This window comes from Anthonomus grandis, chromosome 3, assembly GCF_022605725.1.
Source record: "Anthonomus grandis grandis chromosome 3, icAntGran1.3, whole genome shotgun sequence".
NCBI lineage: Eukaryota > Metazoa > Arthropoda > Insecta > Coleoptera > Curculionidae > Anthonomus > Anthonomus grandis.
Genome location: NC_065548.1, coordinates 2,313,061 through 2,336,202, shown reverse-complemented (window position 1 = coordinate 2,336,202; position 23,142 = coordinate 2,313,061). Strand labels below are relative to the sequence as shown.

Sequence of the window (23,142 nt, the reverse complement as noted above, 5' to 3'; positions counted from 1 at the left end):
GACCTCTATCGTTAGAACTGTCGCTTTACGTCAAATATAAGAGCAGCCATTTTGAAATTCATTCCAACTGTCAGTGTATGCCAGGTCTTCAAAAAAAAAAATTGAAAGAGGCGTGGTTGTTCTACTCATAAACTAATTGACTACGAAGGTCTTGACGTTGATTAAATATTTGTTAATAAATATTCAATCAACGGTCTTGTATTATGACATCATGCACGCCATCTAAGACGTTTGTAACTGTCACTTTACATCAATCAGCTGTCAGCTAGGGCGGATCATCATGTTTGACGTCCACAGTTCAAATTCTCATTTCTTACTTGTCATTGTAAGCCACGTCCTAATTTAAAAAGGGTGGGGGAATAGTTTGACTTATAAGCCACTTGATCATAATCATTTTGGATGATGACGTAATTCGCGCCATCTAGATAAAAATAATGTTGATTTATTTAGCTATATAAAAATACAGTAATATAAATTACAATTTTATAAAGCATACTTACAATTACTTAATAAAACTAGTAAATATAAAAAGCAAAAATAAATAAAAACAAACAATAAAAGAGTAAAATATAAACAAAGAAAATAATAAAGCATTCCTTATTTAGCATAGAAGTGTGAAGGTTCGATTTAGGAATTATAAATAAGAATGCCAAATGCGCTTACGCCATTGTATATTACTCTCTTCGATGATATCTGGTATATTAGTAGTTATTTTAAAAACAGTGTTCTACATAATTGTCGTGCATACGTATGCAGCAGTATTGCATAAATATTTAACAATAATAATTCATTGTATAACAAATTAATATACAGTATGATACTTGAAAATAAATAACATATATCACTATTATATTATTGTACCACAGAAGATACATGTAATAACAAAAAAAAAACGTACTCGTAGAACTATCGTTTGACGTCAAACTCGGCTGTCATTTTGCAAAATGGCGTCTACTTGGTGCTGTCATTTTACGTCAAACATTCTGGACTGTCAATTTGAAACTTAATCCAACTGTCAATGTAAACCACGTCCGCATATAAAAATAAAAAAAAGTAGAGGGATGTCTTTATTTTATCCATCAGCCATTTTATAAAACTGTAATAATCATCCATAATTTCAATGGTCAATTAATAGCAGCTGTCAAATTAACTTGTCCAATAAAAAATGACTCATCAGCCACCTGACTAAATGAACACAATGGCTTTGGCTGATGACGTCACGTACGACATATTCCATTCCCGGGCCTTGGACTATGAGGTCAGCTAGAGAACAAAAACTCAACATTTAACAATCATATAAATTAGTTTATTTTTCCATTACGTTACATTTTAACACTAATACATTTAATATACATTCGTTTTCTGTTTTTTTTTTTAATTATTTACAAAATTTGTTTATCGAAAGTAATTAGGCGCAATCCAGGTTCTGACTACATCAATCAAATGCTTACTTATATTATTATAGTTGAATTTTTACATTACGTCAATATTTTACAGTAATTTTGTACAATTACAACTATATAGTGGAAAACTAGGAGGAGAGAAAAGTAAAAAATATTATTGAAATCACAGGTGGCGGGGCTTTTAGTGGAAGAAACAGGTCCGCCAACCAAAAAAAAAACAAAAATTCACTACAAAGTTCAGACTTGTTTTAAGGAAGGGGGCATTTTAAAGCAAAATTCCCTATCAACGTATGTACTTTGTACAAAAAACCTACTTGCTACTACGTTCCATTCGCACGTATGTATGCCACGCCCCTATTATTACGAGCGCATCTGATTGGCTCAATTTAAGAACTCCCCAGGGCCGTACTGAAGAAAATAGAACGTAGCTCAAAAATATTCCTTTATTTAAGCACATTTAACGCTTTAAACGCAACTCTCCGGTCCTGGTATAGTATCGGTGATGATGTGCTGATCTCTCCTAATCGTCGCGAAGGAATTATAGGATACGTCTCTGGGGCGAGTTCTGGGACGTCCCAAGGTGTTGTTTTGGTCGCAATGGGACTAAAAAATGACATTATCATCAGCTGATTTTGACAAGTAATATGTCACGGTGTTGCCAGGCCTATAGACAGTGACAGACCCATCCATAGTATGGCTAGATTACATGTAATTCCGACGTTGCCACTTGAGGACATTTCATATTTGAAATATTATAAAGTAATATATTCATTTTCGGTGTTGCCAGTACAATAAATAGAATTTCTACCAAATTTAAATGCATTTCGGAAATACTTGAAGAATATTGAGCTTAATTGCTAATCAAATAACAATGACATTGACAGTTCAAATTCATTTACCTGAATACGTGGCTATAGTCATATATGTGAATCTCTCGTTCTAAAATTCACATCTGAAACCAATCTGGCAACACCGGAATTGGTAGTTAATTTAGGCGCTATGGCGAATTGTCAAAAAAAAAATTGAAGCAACGACAAGTAACGGTTTTGAGTTGCCTTGCAGCAAATAAATTAATTATTGTCGAGGTTTCAGTAAAAGAATTTATATGTCACCTACTGGCAATACGGCAACAACGGATTGGGTAATGAACTTACTTACTAAACGTCACTGTTACAAGCTGTCAAGAGTTTAAATGACAAGAATGACAGGTCGAATTTATTAAGTGAGCGTTAAACATGACTTCGGTGGTAAATTTAAGTGCCATTGACAATTGTTGTCAGAAATTGAATCGATGACAAGAACGACATTTCCGAGTTAACAATGTTTCTAAGAAAGCAAGTAAATAAGAAATATTGTTAAGGGTTCAATTTAAAAATTTACATGTTACCTTATAGCAGGCAACGGAATTCCGTCCTAACCCAACATGTTAACATTAATCATATCCTAATCTGGGAACACTGAAAAGTATAGTAAAGCAAGAATAGTAATTTAGGTGATATTGCCAAATTTGTCAAAAAATTGAATCAATGACAAGAATGACAGATGACAGCCTTGAATTGAACACTCAAAGAGGTTATAAACCTAACCGCTATTAGCTGCATTAGTAAACTACGTGTAAACTTGCAATGTTGTCAGATAAACAAATAAATTAATAAGGTTGTAATAAATTTAAAGGTCCCAACGTTACGAGTTACTACCAGCCTAACACCAATGTGGCAACGTCGGAATGAGTAATACATTTAGTTGCTAAACAATATTATTATGGGATAATAAACAAAAATTTACATGACAAGAATGACAGGTCATAATTTATAATGATAGCGTTAAATATAACTGAATCTGGCAACACCGAACTGGGTACAATATTTAGGTGCTATTGCAAACTGTCAAAAGAATTGAGTTAATAATAAGAATGACAATTGGTGACAAGTGACGATACAAAATTTACATTGTTGCCTTATAAGCGAATAAAAAAGATATTTACTAGTTTACACTTATCTTAACATTCGAATAGGTTATAATTTACCCGTTAAACGTCATATAACTTAGTCAAACATCAATGTGGCAACGTCGGCAGAAAAAATAAACTTAGTTGCTAAATATTCTTATGTCAAAAATTTTAATGATTGGTGACAGTTTAAAGTCTAAAATATTACCATGATTGGTTGGTGTTTTGTTACATATAACCTAATGGCAACGTGACAACAAAGGAGTGCTTAATGAACGCTATTGTGAGGTGTCAATAAATTTCAATGACAAGAATGACAGTTTAAAATTTACAATGTTGCCACCAGTATACTAAAGAATAAAGACTAATCTAAGATAATTCATAGACTCACTTGTAAATTTGAAAAACTGGCTGATGTGTCTAACGTTATTAAGTTGGCGGTTTCTGCACCGCCGGGTGAGTAGAACTCTACGGGTCTGGGTAGTTCTGGGGGTGTGCCCGCACTATTGTCGCCACCTGCGGCAATTTTTCGAACTATACAAGAAATTCGGGTTTTACGGTACTACTAAGCTGTCTCTAGAAGAATCTAATAATTACAATATCCATGCCTAAGATTAAGATTTGCTCCCTCTCTATCTTTGGCTCAGGGTGAGTTGTTGTCTTTTTTCTCTCTTTCGCTCAATATGAGCTGAAGATAGATAGAGAGTGAGAGGGATGCTTCTGGCAAACTTGTGACAAATGAGATTAGTGAAGAAAGGGTTTGAAATAAAAACGCCATAAAAAAAACAAAATTTATTTTATTAAAGAATGAACAGATAAAATAAATACAACAATGAAATGAAATGGAGACAAAGATTTACTAAGAAACCAGTGCAATTTTTCCATATTCGTGCAATAAACCACTAAAACAATTTACACATAATAATATAAATAAAAATTAAAAGAAAACATCTAAAACTATTATTTTTTCTATAAAAATATTTGATTTTTTTTGGACGGAAGTATGCAATAAAACGCTCTTTGCCCATTACTTACATAGAACACGGAACGTTTGTTTAGGGTATCCTGAATTGCAGGGACTAAACTTTAACAGAAAATTCTGTCTACAAAACAAGCCTTCAATTTCTTTATATAACATATATCGAGAAACGCGTGGTTTTCGATATACAGGGTGTTAACAAAAAAATAAAAAAATGTCTGTGATAAAATATTTTTTTTCAAAAAATGTCCATAACTCAAAAAATAAACCGCGAAAATTTTTGAAAATTTGTACGTACACTCTCTAACAAATTCCATTAGACACCTATTTCAGCATTTTCAAAAATATATACAGAGTGACCAGAAAAAAAATTAAATCTGAAAGAAGGCGATTTTTTTCAAAAGAAATCCAAAAAATGTTCATAACTCAAAAAATAAACCCCGAAAATTTTTGAAAATTTGTACGTACACTCTCTATTAAATTCCATTAGACACCTATTTAAGCATTTCCAAAAATATATACAGAGTGACCTGAAAAAAAATTAAATCTGTAAGAAGGCGATTTTTTTCAAAAGAAATCCAAAAAATATTCATAACTCAAAAAATAAACGGCGAAAATTTTTGAAAATTTGTACGTACACTCTCTATCAAATTCCATTAGACACCTATTTCAGCATTTTCAAAAATATATACAGGGTGATAAGAAAAAAAATTAAATCTGTAAAAAGGCGATTTTTTTTCAAAAGAAATCCAAAAAATGTTCATAACTCAAAAAATAAACCGCGAAAATTTTTGAAAATTTGTACGTACACTCTCTATCAAATTCCATTAGACACCTATTTCAGCATTTTCAAAAATATATACAGGGTGATAAGAAAAAAAATTAAATCTGTAAGAAGGCGATTTTTTTGAAAAGAAATCCACAAAATGTTCATAACTCAAAAAATAAACCGCGAAAATTTTTGAAAATTTGTACGTACACTCTCTATCAAATTCCATTAGACACCTATTTAAGCATTTCCAAAAATATATACAGGGTAATAAGAAAAAAAATTAAATCTGTAAGAAGGCGATTTTTTTTCAAAAGAAATCCAAAAAATGTTCATAACTCAAAAAATAAACCGCGAAAATTTTTGAAAATTTGTACGTACACTCTCTATCAAATTCCATTAGACACCTATTTCAGCATTTTCAAAAATATATACAGGGTGATAAGAAAAAAAATTAAATCTGTAAAAAGGCGATTTTTTTTCAAAAGAAATCCAAAAAATGTTCATAACTCAAAAAATAAACCGCGAAAATTTTTTAAAATTTGTACGTACACTCTGTATCAAATCCCATTAGACACCTATTTAAGCATTTCCAAAAATATATACAGGGTGATAAGAAAAAAAATGAAATCTGTAAGAAGGCGATTTTTTTCAAAAGAAATCCACAAAATGTTCATAACTCAAAAAATAAACGGCGAAAATTTTTGAAAATTTGTACGTACACTCTCTATCAAATTCCATTAGACACCTATTTAAGCATTTCCAAAAATATATACAGGGTGACAAGAAAAAAAATTAAATCTGTAAGAAGGCGATTTTTTTCAAAAGAAATCCAAAAAATGTTCATAACTCAAAAAATAAACCGCGAAAATTTTTTAAAATTTGTACGTACACTCTGTATCAAATCCCATTAGACACCTATTTAAGCATTTCCAAAAATATATACAGGGTGATAAGAAAAAAAATGAAATCTGTAAGAAGGCGATTTTTTTCAAAAGAAATCCACAAAATGTTCATAACTCAAAAAATAAACGGCGAAAATTTTTGAAAATTTGTACGTACACTCTCTATCAAATTCCATTAGACACCTATTTAAGCATTTCCAAAAATATATACAGGGTGACAAGAAAAAAAATTAAATCTGTAAGAAGGCGATTTTTTTCAAAAGAAATCCAAAAAATGTTCATAACTCAAAAAATAAACCGCGAAAATTTTTGAAAATTTGTACGTACACTCTCTATCAAATTCCTTTAGACACCTATTTAAGCATTTCCAAAAATATATACAGGGTGACAAGAAAAAAAATTAAATCTGTAAGAAGGCGATTTTTTTCAAAAGAAATCCAAAAAATGTTCATAACTCAAAAAATAAACCGCGAAAATTTTTGAAAATTTGTACGTACAATCTCTATCAAATTCCATTAGACACCTATTAAAGCATTTCCAAAAATATATACAGAGTGAGCAGACAAAAAATTAAATATGTAAGAAGGCGATTTTTTTCAAAAGAAATCCACAAAATGTTCATAACTGAAAAAATAAACCGCGAAAATTTTTGAAAATTTGTACGTACACTCTCTATCAAATTCCATTAGACACCTATTTAAGCATTTCCAAAAATATATACAGACTGACCAGAAAAAAAATTAAATCTGTAAGAAGACTATGAACCAGAAGAGTTCACACAAGGTTCCTGACGAATTTATGGAACCTCTCCCATAGTTATCAGAGACAAAATATCCATTAAAGAATTGTTAAAGAATAACGTCTATTAAGACAATTATGTCCATTAAAAGCGTTTCTCAATTAATGTTATATAAAGAAAATTAAGGCTTATTTTAAACACAGAATGCGCTCTTAGAATTGAGACACTACAACCATGGACACCCTGTAGATCTCTATACACTATACATAAATACATACATCTATAAATGAACAATAATTACACAAAAAGCTTTTCGATATCGTATCATGCTCTCTATAATAGGCTAGTGAAGCATGGCTAATGGCTAAACCTTAATCATGTTTCTGATTTGTTCGATACATACAATGCTTCTTTTAGGTGGCTTTTTTTTTAAACAATTTGAAAGTTAAGACACGCGTTGTATACATGACGTGTGACAATCAAAAAGCACCGCTTATAATTAATTATAGGCGGTATAATTAATTATTTGTGGGTCTGCAATTGACTGAAGATGTTGCACGGTAAAGCCGCAAGGGGGCGCTTTTAACCATGCTTCGATAGCGTATACAAATGATCCGTTGAAAACATTCACTTTTACTAAATATTACAATTTGAAGTGGTTTTTTTCATTAACTAGACTCAAAGGTAAAGCTGGTCTAATGTGCGGTATTTAGTGTTAAAATTTTATATATATATTTTTTTCTTTTATATAAAGGCACTGATTTCGGTTTATAGATATACAAGGTACCCAGAATGAGAAAAATCGTGTATAGAAAAAGTTGTTGGAATAAATTAAAAAAAATACTTTTTCAATATTTATTTGGTTTTAGAAATACTATCAGGGGGCGTTGGGATTAAAATAGAGAAGGAGAGTGGAAAAAATCGATTTCACATTGACTTTTCAATTCTCGTTATTCGTCATAGCTTAAAGGTATTTAAATTAATTCTTTTATATGTTCCAAGTCTATCGAGTAAGTTTTTCTTTGTTCCGCACATTTAAAGTCATTTTAAGAGTCTCTCTCCCTGAAATTAGAAGCATTTTCTAGGCATTTTAAAGTAATTTCTCAACTGCTTAAGGTTATCCTTATTTCAAACATTTAGAGACTATATTTTTATATTATTCCACTCGTTTCAAATAAATCCTCATTTTATTTCAGACTTTTTCATACTACATTGAATTTCAGATCTGATGTTTGAACACCAGTTTTTCGATAAAATTTGTTTCCTATTCCAGGCATTTTCTTAATGTTCCGAGCAGCGTTTCGGTTTATTTCAGGCATTTGAAATTATTTTTGCATCGTTTTCACCCCTTTAACAACACAAAAATTGTGTTTTGTGGGTTTTCTTATTTATTTCTTGAAACCTTGGATTAGATTTCTTGTAATTTTTCAAGCAAGTTCTTGGCTTATTACAGGCATTACCAATAATTTTTTGATGATGATCAGTGTTTCATTAGACCTTGAAGCCTCTTCTTAATATTCTTTACATCTTCAAGGTATTTAAAGTAATTATTATTGTGACCAGAGATTTTGTATTAGAAATGGCATTTTGTGGGTGTATTGGTCAATTGTTAAAGAAAACTATTTGTTTCACGCCAACGTTTCGAATTGTATTTAATTCATCTGCAGGGCTCGAAGTCGTAGCTCTCTTTCGGCAAATTAAAAAAACACATATAACAGGGACAAAAACGTAGATAACATTAAAAGGCGGTTACGTAGAGGAGGAATTACAATTAAACACTGATAAAATGGAAATAAAACCGGTAGACTAGAGAAGTTCACTACTGGGTGTAAACTAATTTAAAGTAATATTTTATATATTCGAGGCTTTTGAAGGAAATTTAACTTGTTCCAAGTATTTTCTGGTTTTCCAAGGATTTCTTGGATCTTTTAAAATATTTTTTCAATTATATTCCAGGCATTTAATAGGGGCAGTTCCAGGCAAACTGAGGTTATTAAGAGTTATTTTTTTGATAAATATTTTATAATTCTTTCCCTGAAAATTTGTAACCGATTCCTATAAACTTCCAGGCATTTTGAAGTAGTGTTTTCTCGATAACACCTTTTTACAGTAATTCTATATTTTATTTCAGGCAGTTAAAATAGTGTTTTTCGGGCATTTGAAACGTTTTCTGTTCCATTTTAGGCCTTTAAAGTAATTTCTTCTTAGTCCAGGCACTTATTTATCAAATAATCAGACAGAATAATTAGCAAAGTGAATATCTACGCAAGATTAAAGAGAGACAAGCTAGATAGAAAAAACTCAAAGAAAATTTAACAAAAGCTAAAGCTAGCAAAAATCTTTTACAAAAAAAAACATGCGGAAAATAGGTTCACAAAAGTAAATGGAAAACTTGTTGTGTAATGACATTAGTAACAAAAATACAGGAAGTGAGAAACAAAATATAGATAGAGTTATAGATCAAAATGAAAAAAACTATAGAAAATCCATAAAATATTGTAGAGGAATATAATAATAATTCATCTCTTGATCAGCTAAATTAAACAGTAACAATGTACCGAACTTCAATGAGTAACAAAATCAAAAAACAATTTTCTTGCAGCCTACAGACTTCTGAACCGATCAAAGAAATAATGAGTAATCTCAAAAATGATTGTTTACCAGGTCCGTATTACAAAAAATAACGCAATGGAATTATTGGAAATCATTTCAGACTGTATGCTAAAATTAATCAATCAGGTACTAAAAAACTTGCGTATTCAGTGAAAAGTTGAATAAGCAAGATAATACTGACTTATAAAAAAGGAAGTAAATCAAAAGTTAATAATCTTAGGCCAATTACATTCCTAAGTAAGACTTTGTAATCCTTATTACAAGTTTTGGATGTGACCAGTACGGATTTCAGAGTAAAAGCGGTACACTTGGAGTGACAATTGAAGGGCTTGAGGCAACAAGGTATATAAGGTCACATTTTACTGAAAAGCGAGATTTTCGCAGAATATTATGCAAAATATATTGGATATTTTCAGTCAAAAACAAAGCGTTCAAAGGCATTTTAGTTCAATGAGTATAATAGCAAACAAAGATTACTATTCAACAAAATTGTGTATTAAAAGAATCACAAAAAAATAATTTTTTGGGTGTCCAATAACCAATATATAGTAAAATTTAACTTAGGAGAAGCTAACAGTTACATACATGCTGGAGAGAAACTTATTTCCATCTGAAAAAATTTTGAAGTATTGGACTGGCCTTCCCGATCACCTGATTTGAACCCTATAGAGAACTTTTGGCCGCACTTGGAAAACCAAATTGGAAAGTAGTTTTCTTTTTAAATTTTAATTTTTAAAATGTTTCCATACATTTGTTCGCTACGGTAAGTATTTTCAAAGACTATTGATATTTTTAAATTTGACTGTTTCTTATCAATAAAACTAAAGAATTTGTAAAACTTGTTTTGTACTAAGAGTTCCCGACTACCATTTTCAAATGTATTTTAATAGCAACAGAAAGTGTAGTTTTATTTTGACATAAAAAAGATATACCTACTACTTTTAAAGTCGTTTTTCTCAAAAGTTACTGAATGTTACGGCTTATGTACCTTGTTGCCTCGAGAGCTTCAATTGATCTTTAAGAATATAAGCGCGTCATCATAGATCTTTATAAAGCCTCTAAGATATTGCGAACAAAGACTTAATGTTAGATAAATTAAAAAACGTGGATTTCAGAGATACCTGCCATGAACTACTGAATTAATATTCTATAAAGAAAACCCAATATTTAACGGTTGAATTTTATGTTCAAACAATTTAAGAGGTAGCGCGAGAATAAAAGATGAGTGAGATGGTGAAAGCCCATGAAACATCATATACTTTTTACCGTAATTTTGTATTTTATTCCAGACATTTCACGTAATTTTTAAGACATTTCAATGAATTCTTCACGTTTTCCTTGTCATTTGTTATTTTTATTCCAGACTTTAAAGGATATCTTTATGCTTATTCCAGGCCCTTGAAATCGTTCCTTGTTTTATTTTCGTGACCTTAAGGCTAATTTTAAAGAACAATTAATTGTATTCCAGGCATTTACAGACATCTTCAGAAAACTGAGACACTTGAGGGGCTTTTTTCAAATTTTATTCTAAGTGTTCTAAATAAATTCCTTTCCAGGTATTTGTAGACTCGTTTTATGACTTTCCAGCTATTTTAAGCAACATTTCTTTGATAATTAAAGAGATTTCTTTGGCGCTTATTAACATTTAAAAATTAGGACAAAAATCAATGTTTAAATCATGACGAGCGCCTTTACCATCTTGTCAATCAAAAAATCATGGTAAAAGTTAGCGGAAATCTAGGAGTATTTCTTTCAGAGTTATTGGAGGAATTTTTTGGTTTATTCCATGGATAGATTTTACGTCATTTTGTATACCTTGCAGGCATTTCAAATAATTTGTTAATATTTTCCAGGTAATTGAATATTATTAGGTTGGTCCTAAGGCACCTAAAAAGTAGTGCAATTACGATTTGAACTGAAAGCCTATAAAAAGTAAATTTTTTCATACCGAGTAATTTTTTTTCTTATTCCAGGCATTTGATGGTATTTTACAAATTATTTTTTACGTTCTGCATCATCTTCACCATTTTAACAATTAAAAAAAATTACGGTTCCTTTTTGAGGAGAACATTTTAAGTAGTTTTCCATTTTAATCTAGGGAGAGGAGGATGAAGGAGAAATGAATCACCCCCGATCATTAAAATTTATATAAAAAAAAAAAAGAAAAAAAACTAGTGAAAAACCCTTTTAAAGGGTCCCATCAAACGTCGTCGAAGTGTTTAAATGTGGTGAAGTGTCGGTCGTGGGCGTGACAGTGTCCGCTACTACGATGGTGACATTCGCATCTACACTCACCTCTGGGCGCGTTCAAAATGTCCGGTTGCCTCCTCACCTGCGAGTCGGACGGTGACGTCATCTGACGGTTGTTATCTTGGGAGGCGGGAAACAGAGGAGGCGGCGAACAGTCCGCCGCCGGTTTCAACGTATACGCCACCACGTACCGGTTGTCACCTAAAGAAACATTAAAAATTAAGGAGGTAAGTAACGAAATTCTGATTCAATTCAAGTGAAAATTATACACTAATATTTTAAATCAATAAAAATCCCTCTTCTTGCCTGTATTGATTTCCAGCATGCTGCCTTGTCTGGACTTGGTTTGGGGCTTGGAGGCGTCCAAAGCGATGTGGTGGGGACAGTGGTTTAGTCCGTTACAGTGACGTTTCCTCCTTACCGCCACCACCACTATGACTAAGACGGCTATGCCCAGGGTGAGGAGGGATCCGGTGAGGAGACCCGCCAGCGGTACCAAACTCATGTTCGTGCTGCCATCTAGGAAAAAAATAGGTTGTTAAAAAAAGTGTACTTTTCAATGCATTTTTTATTGTGTCTTCTTTTTTTTATGATGCTTACTAATTTTTTATTTCTTTGCATTTTTAAATGTTTTTTTTCCACTGAAAGAAATTGTGTTTTCGTATTTTATTGTTGATGCATTGAAGTGTAAATTGAAAATTATCTGTGTACATAAATTCAGAAATAAACGCACTACAGCCTACTTTACAGCACTTCTTGTAAAATTACAGTATTTTATGGCATATTATCTATGACCTGTCGGAGGGATTTGTTGAAATAATAATATGCTTTCGAAATATAGACCTTCTCACAGCAGGTGCTGCATGTTTCTGTTGATTTAAATTATAATAAAATTTATTAAATATTTTCAGAAAATTCTACGAATGAAAATTTTGGTATAAAAATTATACAAATCGGTGAAAAATACGGTCAAAATCGTTGTAAACAAAGTGCGATTCAAAAAAAAACGTTCATTAATGTCCGGCGCAAGTTTTCCAATAGCGAATGTTACATCGTGCACTCTTACTTAATAATTTAAAAAGTTACTTATAATTATGTACTTTTGGAGTATTAGCTAACATTTAAACAACGAATTAAAGAACCGAATTTTTGAAACTCCAAATAAGCCATAATCACTTAAATATAATTTTATTTTACAATTTTTTTAATTCCTGGAATAAACAGGAAAAAGTACATACAATTTTTCGAGAATATCAAAGCATGATGCAAGTATCTGAAAAATATTTAAACATTCTTTTAAAAGTCTGGAACGTGATTACATCAAATCCAGACTCATTAAATAGAATGAAAAACTACATAAGATTCCTGGGCAATATAAAAGTGAAACAAGGTATCTGGAACTATTGACGAAATTTTTAGGTTCATTCCAGGCATTCCAAATTATTTTTGTTATGTTTTCCAGGTAACTAAATTTTAAAAGGACGATCCTAAGGCATCAAAGCCTGCAAAATAGATTATTTATCATGTAGAACTTTAGCAGTAATTTTGGATTTTGTTCCAGGCATTGCATATTATTCTGTGGAGTTTTCCAGGCATTCCAGGCCTATATAGAATCATTATTTTATTATTCCAGGCACTCATATCTTCCAAATAATTTTTTATTGTTTTTTTTATTTATTCACCATTTTGACAATATAAAAATTAGAATTTTCTGTTTGTAGAAATATTTTAAATAAATGTTCAATCAAGTGCATGATATCGGATACCTGGGGTAAGCAGAAAGACGACTATAAAGACCTGGACAAGAGGAAAAAATTAATGCCAAGCCCTGACGTCAAACGACTGGAAAAGCTAAAAAACCACTTCAGAATAGTGGAATAAAATGAAATATTACATAAAATTTCTGCGAAATATAAAAGTAATACAACATATATGTAACAAAATGCTTCGAAAGCTTGGAAAAATGACATCAAATTTCCAGAAGACAAATAATTATACCAGGTACCTAGAAATGTAACTCCAAACGCCTAGAATAAAGTTAAAAATCATTTGAAATGCCTGGAAAATCTTAAAAAGTGTTTCCAAAATCCCGGAACCAAAGAAAGTTACATTAAATGCCATGGAAGAGTTGAAAAACAAATAAATAAGATTTCTAAAGAATATAAAAATAATTCACTTTATTTCACAAGCCTGGAATAAAGGGTTTAATTATCAGAAAGAACTTTCAAATGACTGAAACAAAATTGAAAATAACCCCCCGGAGTCTAGAATAAAACAATAAACTTGGAATAAAAGTCTTAAAAAACCTGGCACAAAACCACCTGGAAATATGACGTTAAAATGTCAAAGAAATATTTTAGAAAAAAGCTTCAAATGCCAGAAATTTGAAACTGACTGGACTTCAATTAAAAAGTAGACGAAACGTTTAAATATCGAAAAACTGAAAACGCTTAGAATAGATGAAAATTACTTTAATTTGCCCTGAATTAAATATCAAGGGAAAGGTTTTAAAAACCAAGTACAACCTTAAAAATTCCTTTAAGTGCCTGCAATAATGTTAAAAAATTACACTAAAAGCCTGAAACATATAACAGATGAATATAAATATCTGTGAAATGACGAGAAAATATTTCAAATTGCAGGAAGAAACTTAAAATGCCTGGAACAAATTAATAATTATTTCAAGGGTCTGGAGTATATGAGAAACTATTTCAAATTGACACCCCAGACCAGGAAAAACTAACCTCAATCTCTTTGAGTGCCAAGAAGAAAATTGAAAGCAGTAATTTTGGATTTTCTTCCAGATATTGCATGTTATTCTATGGAGTTTCCGAGGCATTCCACAGAATTTTTACACGTTTTCCAGGCATTCCAGGCCTATATAGAATAATTAGTTTATTATTCCAGGCATTCATATCTTTCAAATAATTTTTTATTGTTTTTTTTTTAATTTCAAAAATTTGAAACTGACTGGACTTCAATTAAAAAATAGACGAAACGTTTAAATATCGAAAAACTGTTTGAAATTCCCAGAAGAAACGTAAGGAAAAAGCATTAAAATTCGGGAAAAAACTGAAAACGCTTAGAATAGAGTTGAAAATTACTTTAATTTGCCCTGAATTAAATATCAAAGGGAGGGTTTCAAAAACCAAGTACAACCTTAAAATTCCCTTAAGTGCCTGTAGTAATGTTAAAAATTACACTAAAAGCCTGAAACATATAACAGATGAATATAAATATCTGTGAAATGACGAGAAAATATTTCAAATTGCAGGAAGAAACTCAAAAAGCCTGGAACAAATTAATAATTATTTCAAGGGTCTGGAGTATATGAGAAACTATTTCAAATTGACACCCCAGACCAGGAAAAACTAACCTCAATCTCTTTGAGTGCCAAGAAGAAAATTGAAAGCAGTAATTTTGGATTTTCTTCCAGATATTGCATGTTATTCTATGGAGTTTCCGAGGCATTCCACAGAATTTTTACACGTTTTCCAGGCATTCCAGGCCTATATAGAATAATTAGTTTATTATTCCAGGCATTCATATCTTTCAAATAATTTTTTATTGTTTTTTTTTTAATTTCAAAAATTTGAAACTGACTGGACTTCAATTAAAAAATAGACGAAACGTTTAAATATCGAAAAACTGTTTGAAATTCCCAGAAGAAACGTAAGGAAAAAGCATTAAAATTCGGGAAAAAACTGAAAACGCTTAGAATAGAGTTGAAAATTACTTTAATTTGCCCTGAATTAAATATCAAAGGGAGGGTTTCAAAAACCAAGTACAACCTTAAAATTCCCTTAAGTGCCTGTAGTAATGTTAAAAATTACACTAAAAGCCTGAAACATATAACAGATGAATATAAATATCTGTGAAATGACGAGAAAATATTTCAAATTGCAGGAAGAAACTCAAAAAGCCTGGAACAAATTAATAATTATTTCAAGGGTCTGGAGTATATGAGAAACTATTTCAAATTGACACCCCAGACCAGGAAAAACTAACCTCAATCTCTTTGAGTGCCAAGAAGAAAATTGAAAGCAGTAATTTTGGATTTTCTTCCAGATATTGCATGTTATTCTATGGAGTTTCCGAGGCATTCCACAGAATTTTTACACGTTTTCCAGGCATTCCAGGCCTATATAGAATAATTAGTTTATTATTCCAGGCATTCATATCTTTCAAATAATTTTTTATTGTTTTTTTTTTAATTTCAAAAATTTGAAACTGACTGGACTTCAATTAAAAAATAGACGAAACGTTTAAATATCGAAAAACTGTTTGAAATTCCCAGAAGAAACGTAAGGAAAAAGCATTAAAATTCGGGAAAAAACTGAAAACGCTTAGAATAGAGTTGAAAATTACTTTAATTTGCCCTGAATTAAATATCAAAGGGAGGGTTTCAAAAACCAAGTACAACCTTAAAATTCCCTTAAGTGCCTGTAGTAATGTTAAAAATTACACTAAAAGCCTGGAACATATAACAGATGAATATAAATATCTGTGAAATGTAGAAAAAGTGCTTGGAAACGAGAAAATACTTCAAATTTCAGGAAGAAACTTAAAAAGCCTGAAACAAATTAATAATTATTTCAAGGGTCTGGAGTATATGAGAAACTATTTCAAACTGACACACCAGACCAGGAAAAACTAACCTCAATCTCCTTGAGTGCCTAGAATAAAATTGAAACTGTGTCCAAAAGTCTGGAATAGAAAATACACAGAATGTCTGTTAAAAATTAAATGCGTTTTTAATAAATATCCCACTTAATTGATTTTATTAAAATTGCGTCGTTTGTTATGATAAGAGATTAATTATTTAGGAATAGTTAAATTAAAATTATGAGGGGCAGTGGCGTTCTGGGATTTATCCCTATCGACAGTATTTTTGACAAAAAAAAAAGATGCAACACTGACTTTTATACCAATTAAAATTAAGCAATCATAAATACGACTCTATCTCACTCTCACAAATCGTGAACGATCTTTAGAAAATGTTATTCCTTGTCTTGAGAGAGCAAAACTACATAAGAAAAAAATGTTTTCCAGCTGATCCACGACATAACCGAGGAGTAAAATGTAGTAGAAATTCAAAACTGTACATTTCATTTCTCTCGGTTTTCTGTTTGTAGAAATATTTTAAATAAATGTTCAATCAAGTGCATGATACCTGAGGTAAGTAGAAAGATGACTATAAAAACCTGGACAACAGGAAAAATTAAAGCCAAGCCCTGGAAGACGTCAAACGACTGGAAAAGCTAAAAAATCACTTCAAAATCCTGAAGAAAAATAAAATATTACATAAAATGTCTGCGAAATATAAAAGTCATATGGAACGTAGTAAAAGTGACATCAAATTTCCAGAAGACAAATAATTATACCTGTAGCAGAATTTATGTAGAATTTAGTGTCAATTATAGACACGCGGGAGACTGGTTTTTATTTATTTTCTCAAAAAACAAAGCAGGATACAAAAAAAATGGCAACAAACAAAAAGTTGCAATTTTAATTTTTTAATTAAAAAAAAAAAAATGGGTAAAAAAGTCACTGCTTATGTTTATATAATTTTTTCTCATGTAGAATCACCTCTTAAATTATTCGAATGTTATTTCCGGATATACAGGGTATCTAATGATGATTGATATTGGTCCAAATTCCCGGAAGTAACATAAAGGCTTCAAAAGTGCGGAACAAAACGTGAAAATGCTTGGGCAACAACATTGAAAATGACTAAATGTTTTGCATCTTTGAAGAGCTGAAAATGTAACCTAAAAATGCTCGAAAAATGTCTTATAATAATAAATTAAAAATGATGCGTAAAATGGGGTAAATTTAAATGGAGATACGTACTTAGACCTTTTGGAGAACGCCGTTAACTCAGCATCAATTTAAATTATGAAAAACAAAGAAAATGCGATATTTCAGCAAAACGGAGCTCCTCCCCATTACGCATTACCATTACGGCAGTTTCTGGATGAAACGTTTCCTGGTGGACGGATTGGGAGAAGGGGTGCTATCGAATGGCCCGCGAGATCACCCGATTTATTTCCTCTTGATTTCTTTTTGTGGCGACATCTGAAATCGAAAATTGATGCCACCCAACCTGAATCGTTAGAAGATTTACGGAACCGCATCATTCATGAATAACGCCCGATATTCTTCACAATATCCGGGAACACTTTGAACCGTTATACGGTGGACTACTAATCAATAAAATTAAATTAGATTTCTCTGGAAATCGCAGTTAAAATTTAAAAAACAAAGCGCTATTTTAAAGAAAATTAAACGCCCTTATTAAATCAAAAGATGTATCACAACACACCCTTTCCCATTTAAAAAATAAAGGTGAACGTCGCCCCCGCTAAGGGGTTGAAGTTGTCGGGTTAAAAAGTTAAATCAAAAATCGATGGGTGCGAGCGTTTTTGTGTTGTAAACCAAGAACCTCTAAAAACCAGCGCTGAAAGTATTAAACGATGGTATTGCTTCAAAAACTTTGACAAGCTGTCATGCTGCGAAAACTCAACTAAGCAATTGTAAACTTGGCAGTTGCAACTAGAATAAAAAGACACTTGACCCCCACTCCTATTTAAGATTTCGAGGGTGGTCGCAACTCCCGGCAAGGGGTTAAAATTATTTTTAAAAAATGCCCTCCTGAAATCAAGAATTGACGGGTCTGAGCATTTTTTAAAAAAAGGGCGCAAGCTTTGCTGGACTGTTTTCGATAGGCCACCCTGTATAACCGACCTCGGTATCTCGTCCAGTTGAACCTGTATATTGTAAAAATTGTTTATTCTGTCAAACTTTCAAATTGAAAATTGCCTTCTCCCCTCCTTCTTTGATTAAACTAGAACACAGTCCAAAAACAAAGCAAAAAAAAATCACTTTTCTGACAATATGTTGTCTGTATGTGACCAGTTAAAATAATCAGTTATCTTCACGCCCGTCCGTTTCAATTTATATTAATCGGAGCGTAGACGCCGGGAGCGATAACGTTTCTCTATGCCGCCCAGTTTTAATAACCGTCCATTGAACTAATGAAAAGCCTGCAAATCAGGGGGGAGCAAAGGGGGCAACGGAGGGGGTTTTTCGCCCGAAAATAATACGCGGATTATTTTGAAATGGATCCGGTATACAGTGGAACACAATTATAGTACAGTAGAAAATCACAGACACATGGATAGGATAAAAAGTCAGATTTTGGAGTAAATTTTTACGTAAAAGTGTAGTGTCAATCACTCAAGAATTTTAATAGCTTTTATAGAATTAAAGAAAATATATCAATCAAATTGCATGAAATAATTACATCAAAGGCGCAACATTTTTTTTTCCCAAAGACCCGGAACAAAGATTGTTCCTTTTTTAAGACATGAAGAGTTGAAAATTCTCTAAATAACCTTTAACTATTGTTTGAAAGAGTCACACAGTTGTTCCAGTATCATATCTTGAGAACTCATTTGGCACTCACAGTATGTGTTTTTTTTGAGTGGTTCCAAATAGAATTTAAGCGTTAGACAGTCTAGATCTAAAGCTGCATGCTTGGTATTGAGTTACAATTTGTGTTTTTTATTGGCATCAATGCAGACTATCAAAATCCTTCATTATATCTATATTTTTGTGGTTAAATCTCTGCCACTGATAACAGCGACATACTATTATCTTTATTTATTTATTTAACTATACATTTCTTACCGGCAAATTTTATTGAAATTGAAGTACATTTTGTAAATGTGATTTTGACTAAGCAGATTTGATCACATAAAGAATGAGAGAAAAGGTATGATATTATCGGGTATAGTAGAAGTTTGTATAGAAACATTACGGACTGAGAGTCTTGATGTAGAATTCAAGGAACTTCATTAAATCTGCTAAGCATCACATTCAGGTTAAACACTAAAGATAAAATAATTGAAAAATGTTCTTTGCATAGATTTTACCGACTCCTTGTGAGTTATAAAATTTTACTAGTCGTCTACGAGGTTTGTCAAAAAATTTGAATTTTACTCTTGAGCAAATTTTAGTTATTTATATAAAGTTATTTTTGACAACACCGAAAATTGTTATAAAGAGAAGTTGGTTAAAACTAAAAGCGATGTTAAAATATGCAATAGTATCGTGGTACTTAAAAAATATTTTTTTACAATTTTTCCTCAAATTACTAAGGAATACCGAACATTAATATTTTTTATTTCTTACACACACGATAACCTTTCCGTTCAGACACTAATGAGCACATAATAACAAGTAATCTCTTAACATTTAAATCCTTTCCATTACTTAATGTCTCTCTTGTAACACTTTACAGATGCTTTTGTAGCTTATGGCAAGACTTATTAATTTATGTATACGAAATTATGGATTTATAAGTTCTACCGTAATTTTCTCAATCATTTTTACGTCAAATCAAAGCTTATTTAATTCCCTTTTCAACAATAAAAACATCGTTGGTATATTTCCAAAATTTTTGGAAATATTTAAAAGTTACTTCCAGGAACACCTGATCTAACTTTCCTAAGTTATACCCTAATTCTCTCTATTAAATCCATATAATATTTACATCGTCCTCGGCGAACTACGTGCTGGCGAGGCCGGTCACGCAAAAATTTTGTCACGGGCCATACAGGAATGTCCTCTCCTTCTGATGGGCAGTGACTGCATGGCTCCAGTGACTGTGGACTGCGAGGGATTCGTGACGCACATTGCAGGCAGAGAGGAGTGGCAGCATTCCAACAGACCTGCATTGCTAAATAGGGCGTCTGTGTACCAGATGGTCCCATCTGGTACACAGACGGCTCCAGAATGAATAATAGAGCTGGATCAGGGCTTTGTGGTGGGATCCCACATACCAGTAGGGCATACTCGCTGGGGGAGCACGTCACTGTCTTCCAGGCCGAAGTATTCGCTGTATTAAAATGCGGACAGAAAATCCTAAGCTGCGGAGACCGCAATACAGTCGTATCAATATGCTAGGACAGCAGAGTTGCCATTAAGGCTATCACGGCCGCAAAGGTAAGCTCCAAGCTTGTACTAGAGTGCATAAAAGTCCTAAAAAAACTGGTACAGGTTGGATGCAGGTTCCAGCTCGTCTGGATACCTGGCCACGCGGGCCATGCAGGTAATGAGGAAGCGGACTCTTTTGCCAGACTGGGATCCGCGAATGTGCCGATGGGGCCGGAACCCATAGTTGGTATCGCCAAATGCGTTGCGGTCGCATCAATGAAGGGTCTGCTGGACAAGTGGACCCACCGAAGATGGACTGGAGTCCCCTGGTATAAAACAGGCCGAAGCGCACATATGTAGGTGGGCCCTCTGCCTGTCTCACCAAAAATCTACTACGCCTAAAAAGACGCGAAATTCGGCTAGTGACAGGTCTTTTAACCGGTCACTGGCACTTAAGAAGCCATCTCCATACTATCGGTATTGCGGACAACCCGGAATGCCGATGGTGCTGTGAGGAGGATGAAACCTTTCACCATGTAGTCGGGGAGTGCCCAGCACTCACGCGCGCCAGGTTCAAATACTTGGGTAACACTTTCAGTGTACCGAGCGACTTTAAGTCCTTCAGACCAGAGAGCCTTATCGGTTTCTCTAAGGCCGTTGGACTCTGGTAACCCCCGGTGGGGCATGACGGGTCCATCAGGAGACCTATATGCACAACAGCCTTGGCAGTTCACTGTTTCGACAATTCAATATTTACATCAAATTAAAGCTCATTTAAGTCACTGTTCAACGATATAAACACGATTAGCATATTTCCCAAATTTCCGTTAAATTTAAAACTACTCCCAGGAACACCTGATTTAAACTTCCCTAAGTTCTACCGTAATTTTCTCCATAATTTTCCCTATCAACCCCATATAGTTTATACATCAAATTAAAGCTCATTTAAGTCTCTATTCAAGGATATAAACAGGGTTAGGGTTTTTCCCAAATTTCCGTTAATTTTAAAACTACTTCCAGGAACACCTGATTTAAACTTCCCTAAGTTCTACCATTATTTTTTCCATAATTTTCCGTATAAACCTCATATAATTTTTATATCAAATTAAAGCTCATTTAATTCCCTTTTCAACAATATAAACAACGTTAGCATATATTGAAAATTTCATGAAATAATTTTAAATTCTTTTCAGGAATACTTGGTCTAAACCTTCCTAAGTTCTACCTCAATTTTCTCTAAAATTTTCCCTATCAACCCCATAACATTTATGCATTAAATTAAGGTTCGTTGCATCAAAAAATATAATTCTTATCACGTTTAGCTAGAGGTATGTGGATCTGAGACAAAAACGTTGGAATCACGATTACTAAAACCGATACTCAAAGAGGAAGGCGACGAAACTACCCTATAAAATATTATAAAATTAACAAAAGAAAAAACAGAATTAAAAAAATATAAAAAGAAAATAGATTGATAACAAAAACGTTGCTGACAGTATCGATTGATTTGCAAACCATGTGCGGAGATCATCACTTGTTAAAGTCTGGAAGATCTTTAGATGAGAAGGGTGGTATCATCAACATACTGGATGATTTTGAACCTTGGCATGTGAGCCGCAAGTTCACTGATATGATAAATATGTACATATAGGAGACTTTAGTCCTAAAATAAGCCAAAGGGTCATTCCTTTTCATATTTAGAGACACTTTGTGTATATAGTTAAATCTTGGTTCTCTCTGTACTTTTTTAAATAATTCCAGGCAGTTGAAACCATTTCATCCAGACTCTTAAGCTCCTGGATATTATTCATTGCTGAGATATACCTTAGAATAAATAAAATGTTGCCTATTTTTGAAAAAAAAATTATTTTGATCAAAATTTGAAAAATCCATTTCTTCCAAACTTCCATGTTTCTACTCTACATCCTTCAGTTATTTGAATTAATTTATTAATAATTCCAGGCAATTGGATTCGTTTTTCATTCCTTCCAGGCAATTGGAAATTAAAATACATTTTCAGCAGTTGATGCTTTCTTCCATTTATTCTAGTTAATTTCAGGTATTTTTCATTTCCTTAAAACCAAACGTCAATTTCATCCTGCAATTTTTAATTGCCTTAAAAATTATTATGCATGTGCTAATACGGTTTCCTAGTGAATTAATTTATAAACTAGCTAGTATTTTAATTCTAAAGCAATTATATATAAGATCAGTTTAATTATTAGGTGGCAAATATAAAGTGACTAAAAATAATTAGCTTAGGCATTGCCACTAGGCAAATTGCACAATTGCAATGTTAAAGTTCCTAAGACAACATTTTCCGCACTTTATTACACCAACTCATTATATACTTGTAAAAATATCATAAAAAAATTGACCGAATAGCTTTTATACGCAGAAATAAAAAATTGGTAACATTAGTTAATACTGCTAATGATTGCATGTTCCCTAGATTAAGTTACTTAGATATATTTTTTAAATCTAATAAAAACATATGACACACCCATATTGCTCTAAGAAAAATTGTGTGTCTAATTTACCTTACTGTAATAATTTTATCTTTGAATAAATATTTTCCCTTTTATAACAAGAATAT

General features: G+C 32.2%; 1 protein-coding gene across 7 annotated transcripts in view; it reads right to left on the bottom strand.

The window, feature by feature from the left end:
* Positions 1-1,284: 1,284 nt before the first annotated feature.
* LOC126733736 (hemicentin-1) overlaps positions 1,285-23,142 on the bottom strand; it is a 613,913-nt gene continuing 592,055 nt past the window's right edge. For 4 of the 7 annotated variants that reach the window (XM_050437122.1, XM_050437126.1, XM_050437124.1 and 1 more), the window contains 4 exons: positions 11,913-12,125; positions 11,652-11,807; positions 3,743-3,885; positions 1,285-2,006 (listed from right to left, as the gene is read on the bottom strand). In XM_050437122.1, the coding sequence (XP_050293079.1) occupies positions 1,869-2,006; positions 3,743-3,885; positions 11,652-11,807; positions 11,913-12,125 (650 nt within the window). In that variant the 3' untranslated portion in view covers positions 1,285-1,868. Of the gene's footprint in view, positions 2,007-3,742; positions 3,886-6,217; positions 11,244-11,304; positions 11,808-11,912; positions 12,126-23,142 lie in introns of those variants that run through there. The other 3 variants (XM_050437123.1, XR_007659843.1, XR_007659842.1) reach the window with 3 other exon arrangements.